The following is a 12,923-nucleotide window of genomic DNA, read 5'->3' as shown; positions in this document are numbered from 1 at the left end:
ATGCGCCGTTCTAGACCTTGGCCCGCTTAGTGTTCCCAACACTTTGTCCGTCGTCCTCGAAACGTCTTTTTGTCTTTTCGGGTGCTGGCGTCGCAGGAGGTGATTCCTGCTCTGCCGCCAAATCAAAACCAGCACAAAGGTCGAGCTGTGTCTCTCCCTCTTGCAATGGCCTCAGCAAGTCGGCCGGGATGGCCGTGGCCAGCTGGCACTTCGCTTGGCATGGCTGATATGTACTCGTCGTCCACGCATCGTCAGCGTAATTCTTGGCTTCAGCAATCGTATAGCCTGTGCTGAAGCCCTCGTGGTATGCATCTGGGAGAATTACTATTGTCTCGCCAGGGCGCTGGTCAATGACGCGGAAAGGAATACCAAGTTTTTCCAGTTTCTGGGGAAAGAAAAACTCGGCTCGATGCCGCATGAACTGAGAGCACTTGTCCTTGCGGCCAAGCGCCTCTTCTGCGACATCAACCGCAGTTGATGGTACAACGATCCAGATCTTCCGTCCCTTGTATAGATGATTCAGCGAAACCAACCGGAAGTCTTCTGCGTGTATCTGAAAACTTGCCCCGAAATGGGGCCCTGATTCATACACATATGGAGTATGGATTCCAGGAATTATGGCTTTTGTGTTATCCAGTTTATCACCTTTGAGGGGATAAATTGGGCTTTTTTCAGGAACTCCGGCTTCGAGGCGTTGTTCGGGAGTCCATGCAGGCACATCAACTCGATAACGTACATTGCGAATCTGCTTGTGGTCGTTCTTGCGATAAAGTTTTCTTAGCTGATCGATGGCTTTGATCGCCGTGACATTGCATTTCGCGCCTGTAACGGACGAGTTGAAACTGCCGACGGACGGAACCGTGTCAACTCGCCAGAAACTGTTCCTTTTTATTTGTGTAGGGCGATAAGCATTCGCCGGTACTTTTTGGGAGTCCTTTGCTGGGAGGTCTTCTATGAGTTCCTCAGGAAGGACGATTTTAAAACAACCGTGGCTTTCGGCCTTGAGACTTCTGGCAAATGCGAGATTTGCTGGGAAGTCGTTCCATTGCTCGACGGTTGGTTTGAGTCGGAGAACTTGATGTCCCTCGGGGCCATCCCAATCAAAATCTATTGGGTCAGGTTCTGCGACAGGCTCATCCAATTCGGATGGTAGATCACTGAGAATCGAGCTTGCGTCGTCTTCGTCAAGGTCCGGAGAGAGTGATGGGACTTGTCCTAGGGGAGATGGTCCATTCGTAATGACATCTTGGTCTGTGATTAATTGAGACGGTTGAGGATACTGCGGTTCGATGACGTTTTGCTGTGTTTTGGCGGGGATTGGACGCTGCTCATCTAGGGATTCGGTAGTGGGAAGTGGCCCAGGCGCAGGCGCAGGTTCAGGTTCAAGGTGCGAAGAATGCTGGAAATGAAGAACGGATTCCGCAAACTCATGCGGGGGATGTTGAATCTCCATGGAAGCCGGGAGGAGCCCGCCTCGCCAAAGCGACAGGCAAGCGATGAGGTTCTGATGTTGATTGATGTCGTCTAGCAGTGGAGAACAAAAGTGAGGGTGAGAGTGAGGGTGAGCGAGAAAGGCAGCGAGTAAGAGGTGAGCACAATCGCCACTTATTTCAGGACAGAGGCCAGAGTTTTTGTATGCGCCGTGAGGCTCCGAACTCGCATTCTTGACAGCGAACAACCAGGACAAAGGCACAAAAGAACAAAAGGAGACCAGGGGCTTTGTTGCGCGATGATGAACAGAAGAAGAGAAAATGGAGGCTACCTAGGGTAAGGTAGTAGTAGGTGTCAGGTAGTGAGTGAGTGAATGAGTAGCAGGTTGCAGAAAAGAATGAAGCGGAATGTCGACCCAAACAGTACTAGGCTGAACGAGTGCAGGGGGGGGGGCTCCTGGGCTCCCGTCAGTGGCAGAAAGTGTGAGGTACTTCCACAAGGAAGCAGGTCGCCACCGAAATGCATGTCTCCCTAGGGAGGAAAGAAAACTCAGGACCTTGACCCTAAGCAATAAAAATATTTAGGTAAATCTTGCCTAAGTCTAGGGGACTCTTTGACAGGGTTATTTTGGCACCTAGATCAAGGTCCGGTGTTTTCTTGCTCCCCAAGAGGTCTCCTTACCAGATGGATGGGATGGAGGACCTGTGGTACTGCGCTACGATGCCCTGCACCACAGTGCACTTTAGAGTGAGCGGGTCACGCGGGGAGTTCAGAGATTGGTCAAAAAGAGAAGCAAATATTTGATTCTAGCGGGAAACCCGCCTGCAAGGTCCCTGATTAGCGCGGGGCACTGAAGCCAAGTTGCATCCAGCGGGAAAAAACATGCTGTCATTGGATGCAAATGCTATAAACAAGTGCTATTTGTGAGCGGAATCTTGCATCCAGCTGAGCATAAAGAAACAGATTCTTGCTAACAAAAAGCTTTAGTACATTGTTTCTTTCTTCCATTCTTTTATTAATTTTACTTGTTCAGAATCAAAGTTTTCTTCTATTAGCATGAATAGTAAACGCCGTGACAAGGGCTTTGTCAGGCGGACAAAAATAATCGAGTCTACTCCGTAGGCTTTGTTGAAAACGGGTGGAGCAATTGAGCCCAGACCATAAAAGGGTAAGTGCGTGATCTTCCCGCTGAAGCACTTTGTCGGTGACGTTGAAAGGCGACAGGGGTCAGTCTTTATCAATCTACTCCGTAAATAGGTCTTTAACGACCTGGACATTGAACTCCGCTACGTAATATGAGAGAGTTCTGATTGTCTTAGAGACTAGTTACAGCTCTGTCAGTGGAGACATCACAAGAGGAAAACTGACTAGGCCAACACACACACACACACACACACACACACACACACACATGCAAATAGCCCGACGGCTTCCTATCCTAAAGTTTGTCAGTGTACACTGCAGTTCCGGAATCATCAGTACCTAGCCATAGGTAAAGCGAATGGAGGCTCGTTTGTTGGTTGCCATGCTTCACTGCTGGGCCCCTAGTGCTAGACTATTTCTGGGGCTGGGTTGAGGTGGCTCTATTGTCATGTCCTGTTCTACCTTGATACCCTTGGTCTTACGCGCCTCACACTTGCCCTTCTCCCCCCATCAACCCGACTGATATTCCCGGGCCTCAACATTAATATGGTCCCCGCCGGGTATAGCTGATCCCTCGTTCGTATCGCCATGCCAACAAATATTTACTGCATCGGCCTCTTCTGCGCCAATTTTGTCAGCATCGCTTGGACTTTGATTGGAGATAACAAGCTCCAGTTTGTTTGTATCCCCGTACAAGACTGACTGACTGTAAGTTTATCAGGCCGGAGATCCATCACGACACCCATTGGCGATGTCGTCGCACCTATTCTTTAGAGACAGAAACACTTCTGCATCAAGATTGTGCGCGGGGTTGGCATGCGAAACTGCATTGATCAAAAGCCGCAGGCATTGTGCAACTCTGGTTCCCTGCAACTTTCTTTCCCTGAGGATGTTGATGTTTATAGCCTTGCTATAGCAACTGTGGATTACAGAAATCAAGACGTAGATGCCATAATGTTGGTTAATGAGCTTTCCGAGTTCGATGGAAGCGATGTCTTCCGAGTTGCTTGTTTCATCGCATGTGCCAACAATACGGCCGATGCTTGGAGCAAGTTTGTCTTTGATATCAAAGAGCAAAAGTCTCCATGGCTGAAGTTCGAGAGTCCGCAGTACATGATCTAGCCAGGTGTAGTCTTCCATAGTTTTATCATGACACTCCCTAATTGCCGTCCAGAGCTCCTCGTGTGATGCAGATGTTTCCAAGTTGTCGAGCCAGTCAACTGTGTGCTTCCAATGTGTTGATTGGTGCTGGAGGTTTTCTTTGATGTAACTCTTGATCTGAGATAGTCGTTCTGAAGACACTTGAGGGATTGGTCGTGGGGTCACTTTGGGAAGACCATCTTCATCCAGCTGAAAATGGTGAGTAGGTGGGATATTTATATATCCCGTCATGACCATGTCGTTGAGTTCATTTTCTAATCGACGTAGAGCTTCTGCGCGAAGCAACGAGTGATTGACGTTCGTAGCTGACATGGCCAATCATCCATGTGGTAAGCAGATATGCTCTGATGCAAAAGAAGATAGAGATCAAGAGGAGAGAATTATGGAAAGGAAAGGGTAAGGATTTGGATCGAGCCACTTATAAGCTTAGAGGCAGTGATTCACGCATCAATGGGTATGCAACGAATTCGATAGTAATGACCGCTAAGAGTTATGAGACCACTTCAAATATACAACAGTCTACTATCAATTAGTACTGAAGTCAAGCAGTATATACCTACGTACCAATAAACCGACTCCGTGCTGTGGTGTTCAAATTTCCTGCTTCACGCTGTAGGCGAAACCGATACCTAAACCACAAAACACCAGAAACCAGGGATCGTCCTTGAACTGCACTTGACTTCTTGTACTTCTCAGACAGCTTCTTCATCTTAGCATCGATCCCGTTCTGTTCTGTCTTCGCCATGTCTGCCATCGCGGAGACGACGTGTAGGTTCGGGATAACCTCCCCCGCTGTATCGTAGCTTTATGCTCCATCATGTTCACAGAGATCACCATATCACAAAACAAATCACGAATAAACGGGTTTGTCTAGATATATGCAGATAACAATCATGATCAGCCATGATCATGTAGGGCAGGTATAACTAACACAGCCCATATCTTTACTCAGAGATATCCATCCATAAAACGACGTCCGTCAGCCCAACAACGCCAGCATGTCGTATATCCTCTATCGTGTTTGTTAATGCTCATCGTACCCCATCCTCACTGATATTTTTGCTCCATATGCTCTGTAAAAGAGATTCACACATAAAACCCAAAAGAGTCGCTTCCATGTTCTACATTCCAATGATCTTGCGGGCTCGCCATCCCGCAAACCAGCCTTGTCTCTTTCCAAAACGCCAAATGTCATGACACCAAATGCTACATGGAGCCAAATAGAGAATAGTATGTTGTAATCGGTTGGTGAAGTAATTATGTCCATGGTGAGGGTGTGTCTAACCATCCAGGTCGAGTGACTTCGTTATATTCATAAACCGTGGAGAAGCTGCATAGTTCTCCTGACAGAGCATGAGGTGCACAAGTTGGCGCAGCATCTATGCAGAATTAGGCATGAGCTGGCTCAACAGTACCTATGCAGCATCAAGTAGATACCGAGAGATTCTTGTATTTACCGACCAACTCTTCGATCTTGGGCAACAGCTCAGGAATCCGGAATGGCTTGGAGATGACATCGTCCTAAAATAAATTATTAGTGATGAAGTTAATAAAGTCTGGCACGACCAACTCACAATTCCTGCGGCTTTGGCACTCTCGATTTGCTCTGGTCGTGCATATGCCGTGACTGCAATGATGGGGATATGTTGCACAATGGTTCCCTCTCGTTCCAGCTCTCGAATCTTTCGAGCACAGGTCATTCCATCCATGACGGGCATCTCCAAGTCCATCAGGATGACAGAGATGTCAACACCTTCAGCCTCTTTTCCAGCCCAGAATCTTGAACGCTCCAGAGTCTGCAGAGCTTCCTTACCGTGGTTCGCAACAAACGTGTTGTTGCCACAATTTCGTAGCTGTCGTTGAAGAACTTTTTGATTGACAATGTTGTCCTCCACAATCAAAACATCAAACAGTTGGGTTGTGTCTTCGCTTGTCGTCGTCGTTCGAGATGTTTGGCGATTGAGTTCAGGCTTCTGCGGAAGGGCTGGGGCGTGAGACTTTCGAGCGATCTTAAACGGCGTGATCTGTTCGTACTCCTCAGGAGGAGTCAAAGTGCGTCGGCACTTGATATAAAAGCTGAAGCTGCTACCAATGCCACGGCGGGACGTTACACCAATCTGTCCACCCTGCATTTCTGTCAAGATACGAGAAATAAAGAGACCCAGTCCCGAGCCTCCGTACTGAACGTGTGTTCGCGGAGTTGCCTGTTGAAATCGCTGGAAGAGAAGCTTCATCTCCTCTTCGATTAAGCCAGGACCAGTATCCTCCACTGTGCAGTGGATGTTGATCTCCTCTCCATGGCCCCACTCGTCAGTGTTGTTGATATCCATGACCGCAGTGCGTTGATGGTCGACTCTATCAAAGTATGAGATGCCTTTCCGTGTGACTTCAGACACGTGCCTTGAAGCGCTGAGGCTGACAGTAATGGCTCGTTTCTCACGACCTTGGGTGAACTTGATAGCATTTGTCATCAAGTTTATCAAGACTTGTCGTAGTCTGGAAGGATCAAGCTTCACCCATTTGATGCCATACTGCTCGAAGCTCTGATCCACCTTGAAGTCAAACTCGATATCGTGGGCAACCAGTTCTGATTCGAACATCTTCAGGGCACGCTGCACAACTCTAACAGGCTGTTCGTCGATGGGTGTAACGGCTAGGAGGTTCGAGTCCAGCTTGGACAACGTCAGAATATCATCCACAATACGCTTTTGATGACTGGCACACAAATTGATTGTGTTTGCAGCATCCAAGCATCCTTCCAGTAGGTTCTCAACTTCTGTCTTGACAGAATGCGAATCGAAGACGGTGATGTTGTTTGCGATCTGATCAGCACATTGTAGAATAGCTGACAGAGGGTTCCGCATTTCGTGACTAGTGATATCAATGAAGTTCTCTTGTTGTCGTTTCATCTCAACCGCCTCTTCACGTCGCTCATTCTGCACTTTCTCGGCCCATTTCTGAGAAGAGATGTCTGTGATACAGCCAAATATCAACTTGAGATTGCCTTCTTGGTTCCGTTCGGGATAAGCGCTCATCAGAACCCAGGTATCAATCGTGTTTCCATCGCTCTGTTGAGAACACTTGAACCGGAATTCCACTGAAATCGTGACTTTTTCTCTGAGGAGTTTGTCCCATGCATCTTCCAATGCTGGTCTGTCCTCGTTTCTGACACTATCCATCCAGGTATCAACAGAATCTTCGGACCGGGAATGCCTCGAGATCTGCCACCACATATCGTTGCAATAGTTGATCTTGCCCGCGAAGTTGGCGATGAACATGCCAACAGGAGCGAACTCAGCCATTCGGGTAAATCTGTACTCGCTTTCCACAGCTTCTTGTGTACGGAGGTAAAGTTGCATCGAGAGTTCTTGACGGTCCAGTGCAGCGAGGCGGGCAGCCCTTTGGCCACGCTTGATTTCCTCCTCGAACAAGACCACCGAAGCCATCGAGGTGGCTAGCTGCCGGGACAACAGATGAATGAATAGCTTGTAATCGTCATCATAGGGTCGGCGAGGGTTGACACCCATCACGATGAATCCGATCACGGATTCTCCTGTGGTGGTGGGGATAACGGGGAAAACAACGAGCGTCTTTGAGGGATCGCCAAAGCCCCTCCAGTGAAGACCGTCCATAAGATGTGTAGGAAGGTTACCATTCTCTTCAGAGAGGACAATTGGAACACCGCCTGCAGCCATTGATTGGCGCATGTAAGGGGCGAAGCCATCCTCAGACTGTCGCATGTCAAGCTGTGGAAGTGCGGCTTGATGATTCTCTGGTGCTCCAAGGCTCCCCTCAAGAACCAATTGGGGCGAGTGTATCAAGCTGCCGGAATGCAATGATGAAACCTCGCTCTCGGTGTCCTCTCTAGCCGAGTAGATCAGGGCAAAGGGCACATCGTGTTCATTGAACTCCAGTCCCTTCTGCACCTGGGGCCAGAAACCTGCGACAGTGGTAGCTGCAGCCGTCCTCTCGCCAATCTCGCGAAGCATCAACATTCGTCTCTCATTGACTCGTCTGCGAGTATTCTCGAAAGCTGGATTGTATAGTCCAACCACTTCGCCTTCACCACCCACCAAGGGAACGATAGACCACGAAAAGAAAGCTTCCTCCAAGAAGCCGTGCCGATTAATGAAGAGCTGATTCTCGTGCTTCATTGTCGCCTGTCCAGATTCTAGTGCGCTCTTGAACACGGGCTTGATCTCATCCCAAATCTCAGGCCAGGCATCCATGTAGCAAGAGCCCATCAACTTGGGATGTTTTTGGCCTGCAAGGTCGAGATAAGCTTCGTTGTAGATGATCACACACTGGGGACCCCAGTACATGGCAGCGGGGTGTGGGCTGCCCATAATCAGGTTGGACATGGATCTGAGATCTGCAGGCCAATCTTCGATTGGTCCGAGAGGAGTAGCCGCCCAATCTACAGAACGAGCAAACTTTATGTGAGGAGGAAGTGCATCTGACACCGGTATCCTTGTCCAATCGAAAATTGACCTTGCGGGTTGTGATTGGAAAACTTGGTTTGTAAACTCGTCAGGGTGTAGTCTCGTGTCGCTTCCCTCCATAATCGCATCAACATCTGCGCGATCAAAATTAGCATCGACAGGTTCAGCATCGCCGAAATAATCTGGCGCATCAACGAGCTCGGCGTCAGGAGTAACGGGCATCTGCGGCGAGTGTCCGGAACTTCTCGTTTCAGAAGCAGCTGTCTCGTCAATAAGCGGTAACGCAGTACTTGGGCGAGGAGTAGCAACACAAGTCTGGGCGCTAACAAAGCGGAATCTTCGTCGTAATGTTGACAATGTCCAGGTAATACCAGCATACTTGTGAGTATCAGCCGACACACGGGCCTTGGTTTGTGTCATAATCCATGTTTTGAAGCAACCAAAATCTGTGTCTGCACTAGCATCTTCTTGGTCCACTGACAAATATTGAAGCACCTCATGTGCTCCTCGTAGAGACGCGTTGTAGTAGAGGATGTGTAAGCCGGCACGGCTAGCATTAGCGGAATTGTCCAGGTCTATCAGAAAGGTAGGCCTCTCGTCCTGCTCTAGAAACTCAATAACACCAACACCTTGTAGCATCTGCAGTCCCGGAGGGAGACTACGACTGTCTGGGGTCGTTGTATGAGCGGGAGCGTCCATTGAAGACCCCCAACTACCAGGAGTGCTCTCTGATCTTCCCGGGCTGATGGAGCTCACACTTGCGCGAGGCAACTTCAAGGTCGTGACACCGCCAGCCGGGTCCTCTCGCATACGTGAAAGCATAGAAACAGCAGGATCGGTTGCAGGAAAGCTGGCCGGACGATGAACGTGCCTCGCTGGCGTGTGGGAGAAGAAGAGAGGCGAGAGGGGCCCTTGCTGTTTCCCCCTTGCTGAGGGATCAAGATTCGCAGTTTGGTTAGGAAGTTCGACCTTTCGAGGCGGTGATGCCCCAGTGCGGGCTTTCTTGATGGGCGATGGGTGCATGACGGGTTCACCTCTGGACGGGGCGGAAGGACGCTTCGCCGGAATGGGAGTCTGTGGAAGCCCTCGCGTGGATGCGCTAAGACCTCGTGGACTACCGGCGGTGGACAAACTTGACTGGTAAATAGCGCCGGTAGTCGAAGCTGGCGAGAAGGAGGTCGTAAAGTCAGAAAAGGGCGCGATTGAGGCCAAGTTTGGTATGCTAAGATCGTGCCTCCATGCTGGTACCTCTGATATGCGGCGAGGGTCGTGGGCTTTCCTGCCAGTTATGGTGACCCTGTTGTAAGCTTCCCCGGTAGCTTTAGCAGCAGCAGCAGCGAGAACTGAAACGTCGGTATCAAGCTCAGCGTTAGTCGTGCTGGTGGGAGTGGTGTTGCTTGGAGTCGTAAATGTGGGTACTGAACCCAGAGCAGAGGTTGAGGTTGGTAGTGGTGGTGGATGCTTTTTGTGACCCTCCTTCTCTTGATCAGTTGAGTCTGCGACAGGACAATTCGAAGAAGCAGAGGCAGAAGGAGACGAGGGAGAGTTGAAACTAGGAAACCGCTGCATGAAGGCGCCTGGAAGAGGAGGGAATCGAAGCCCCGGAGGGACTGCGAGTCCTTGGCACCTAGTGGCCAGTGGCTTTGGGCCTTGCGCAGCGGCCAGCAAGAGATCGAGATTCAAGATGCGATGAGATGAGGGGCGTGTCTGTGAGGTCGGGTGTGCGTAGCGTGCGTATGAGTGAAAGTAAGGTAAGGTACCGTATGCGTGCGAAAATAGTGGTGGAAGTTCCCTATGAAGTGGGGAGACTCTGATGCAGTACCTTAACTATACTGGCCAGCAGCTGCGACTTCAGTGGGAGGTGCAGTACCTGATGCGCGGCGCAGTAAAAGCTCGGGCTGCTAAGTATATGTTGAGGAATACAGCCGCCGCGATGTTAGGTTGAAGGGGAGGGGGGAAGAAATGGGATGGGGATCGAGATGGGATATGGGATCAGAGGGGATGAGTTGCAGGGGGATTTGCAGCTAAAAGTCGGCTGTACGGTGCTGTGTTATGGCCGTAGTCCGGGGGGTCCTTCAGTGGGTGGAGTGCAGTAGGTGCTAAAAGCTTGACTCGAATGTGAGTGATGGTTGGTTCGACCAGTTTGTCAAAGGGAAAAAGGGAACCAATGAATAATACGATTCAATTCAGTCTGACAAAAGCATTCGGCCGAGTATCGACTCGAACGGAAACCTCTGAGTTAGGCCGGGTTTGGGGTGGCGGAATCGGAGTCAAAATTGACTGAACGGACGGGTCCTGGCATGTAGCGTAGGTACTAGTACAGTAAGTACGTAGGTATAGTACCTAGGTAGAATCAGTAACAGTTTTGGGGCCGGTCGAAAAGAGCCGCAATTGTCAATGTGAGAGAAAGACTCCCGTCCAGTGGAGAATGGATATTCTGACGTCGGTTCGGTTGTTTGTCAGCCGAGCGAGATGAGAGGGCGACAAGGGAAGGGAGAGAAAGGAAGGAAGTGAACGTCACAATAATAGAGTGTCGATGAGAGGAAACAAGATTAACAAGCTGAACGAATAAAGTGGCAGTTAGACCAAGATAAGGATGGAAAGAGGCTGATCACGGCTCCGCATTTGAGGAACCGACTGAATGGGTATGGGAATAATGGATGTGAGGAGAATGGGAAATAGCATTTCCAAAGGAAAGGAACGAGCACAAGACTAGTTAGTGGTGATATTCACATCGAACGAGTAAATGATAGACAAAAGGGGGCATGATAGGTAGACATGTCTAATCTAGAGGAAGAAAGGATCAACGGCTGCTTACGGAGAAAACAGATAATTCATCCCCATTGATCTGCTTCAGCTTCAGCTTGACTCTGAGTCCATCACAAAACAGCAATGCTGTACGGGACAGCACAGCATAAAGCACCACAACTCATATGTACATAGAGAGAGCCGAGCCAAGCCAAGCCATTCAGAGAAAGCGAACCGGGGTTTGTTACCGGGGTCATATTCGTTCATGGAGATTAGGACGGGGAATTGGTGTGAGGCGGCTTGTAAGTGGATATCCCATCATCTTGGCAACAAATAATCTACCCGCTTTCGAGGTCTGGGTCCTTGAAGCTGACAGGGGATACGACAATGGAGTTGACCACCTGGACACAAACTCATGATCACTGATGGAGTTACTTGTTGTGGAAGAAGTGAAATATCAGTCATGATCCAGCCGAGTACCAATATCATTCATCACCTCCTCCTCCGATAACCTCACCACATCTGCCGTCTGCCGTCTATAGTAAGCAGTCCCACCACATACAACATGCGGCCGGCTTCTTTTCTGGCCGCTACAGACGAACCCAGACCACCGGACCTAGTCCGTCCCGCTTCAATCCAAGTTGACCAGTCATGAGCAAGACATGGGAATCGAACAAGCTTTTAGACTTTGTCAGACCTCTGCTAGCACTATGAATTTAGTGATCAGTCATCAGGCTTTTTTCCTTCTCTCTTGTCGATCATCGTATATCGAACCATGCGATTTCTTTTATCGGAGCGGAACTGAAAGACGGGAGAGAGATGAGAGCCGAGAGCCTCGACAAGGACATGCACAAGTCAACATTGGCCAAGATCCCTGCATCAAACATTAACGGCGGCGAAACCATCGGTGCAACGTCTTGGCACCATTATTTGATCACTGGCCATTCATACGAAGTACATACATAGACATTCCATGGATGCTGGGCCTATTTAGCAGTCCAACCCTACCTACCAGGCACTTTTTCATGGCTGACTTGTCACAAGTTCACTTCCACTCCTATCACTCAAAGCAAAGACCCTGAGTTGCATGCAATTGGTGTACTTGACCTTGAACCCGGGCTGGGCTGACAAGGATGGAGTACCGAGGCATGTATGTAAGGTATTTCTTATTGCCGCAATAACGTGTCAACACATGCAGGTTCTAAGCAAAGGGGCTACGTAAAAGGAAATACGTATTGACGGAACGAGTCATCGACTAGACCAGAGCTAAAAAGGAAAAGGCAGAAAAGAAAAAGAAAAAAGAAAGGGAAAAAAATCCCGATCTGTTCGGAGAATGGATAAAATGGTTTGGCCTGTGGAACGGATGCGTGGAACTCACTCTCCCACATCGAGAAATGTCCATGACGATCAGTGAGATCTAGAACGGTCTGTTTTACCCACGCCTTGAGCTCAAAAGCCAAGGCCCCGCATGTCTTCAGCTCCCCCTGTCCTCTCGTGAGAATGGCTGTCTCCAGAGAACACGGTCTCGAAGTCTGCCCCTGGCCTTGGCTTGCCTTGTTGAACTTGAATTTTGGCGCCAAAAAAAAAACGCCCAAATCTTTAAGCCTCTGCTGTTTGAACCGTGAATACTCGGACCGAGTTTCGGGGTCTCGAAGTTTTCGTGAGGCAACTATCAAGGTAACGTTGGTTTTGCGTCGTTCTCTCTCCTCCGCTGTAGATGGTCTATTCGGCCGAGATGGAGTTGGGTCTTGAGAAGAATCCTCCGGTAGCTCGGCTGCCCCATGCTCATGATTCGTCGCATGGAATTTCCAAAAGCGAGGCGGTGTGGATACTGCTCAGTAAAATCCGTGACTTCTGACGGCTTCTTCCCGTGTAAGCCATCCCGTTATTGCCGTGACGGCGGAGTCTCCTCTCGAGTGACGATGTGGCTGGCTTGGTTTTGATAGCCGACACCAGTCAAGGGCGTTTAGTTAATATGTTATTGTTCTTGCGGAAGTT

At 49.4% G+C, this 12,923-nt stretch overlaps 3 protein-coding genes across 3 annotated transcripts; all 3 read right to left on the bottom strand.

Moving 5' to 3' along the window:
• Positions 1-10: 10 nt before the first annotated feature.
• FSUBG_3273 (lysine-specific demethylase 4B) lies at positions 11-1,453 on the bottom strand (the record flags this gene model as incomplete). The annotated part of the gene is made up of 1 exon (XM_036681136.1): positions 11-1,453. One exon carries the CDS (start codon positions 1,451-1,453, stop codon positions 11-13), a length of 1,443 nt encoding a protein of 480 aa, XP_036541234.1.
• A 1,838-nt stretch (positions 1,454-3,291) lies between these two features.
• FSUBG_3272 (uncharacterized protein) lies at positions 3,292-4,047 on the bottom strand (the record flags this gene model as incomplete). The annotated part of the gene is made up of 1 exon (XM_036681135.1): positions 3,292-4,047. One exon carries the CDS (start codon positions 4,045-4,047, stop codon positions 3,292-3,294), a length of 756 nt encoding a protein of 251 aa, XP_036541233.1.
• Positions 4,048-5,015: 968 nt separating this feature from the next.
• Positions 5,016-9,746, bottom strand: FSUBG_3271 (Hybrid signal transduction histidine kinase K; the record flags this gene model as incomplete). The annotated part of the gene is made up of 3 exons (XM_036681134.1): positions 5,016-5,114; positions 5,173-5,256; positions 5,310-9,746. The coding sequence occupies 3 exons, from the start codon at positions 9,744-9,746 to the stop codon at positions 5,016-5,018; spliced, it is 4,620 nt and encodes a 1,539-aa protein (XP_036541232.1).
• Between the last annotated feature and the right edge of the window lie 3,177 nt (positions 9,747-12,923).

This window comes from Fusarium subglutinans, assembly GCF_013396075.1.
Source record: "Fusarium subglutinans strain NRRL 66333 chromosome Unknown NRRL66333_c0000028, whole genome shotgun sequence".
In the NCBI taxonomy this organism is placed as follows: domain Eukaryota; kingdom Fungi; phylum Ascomycota; class Sordariomycetes; order Hypocreales; family Nectriaceae; genus Fusarium; species Fusarium subglutinans.
Note: the sequence above shows the minus strand (reverse complement) of the source record. Positions and strands in the feature narration are given on the sequence as shown.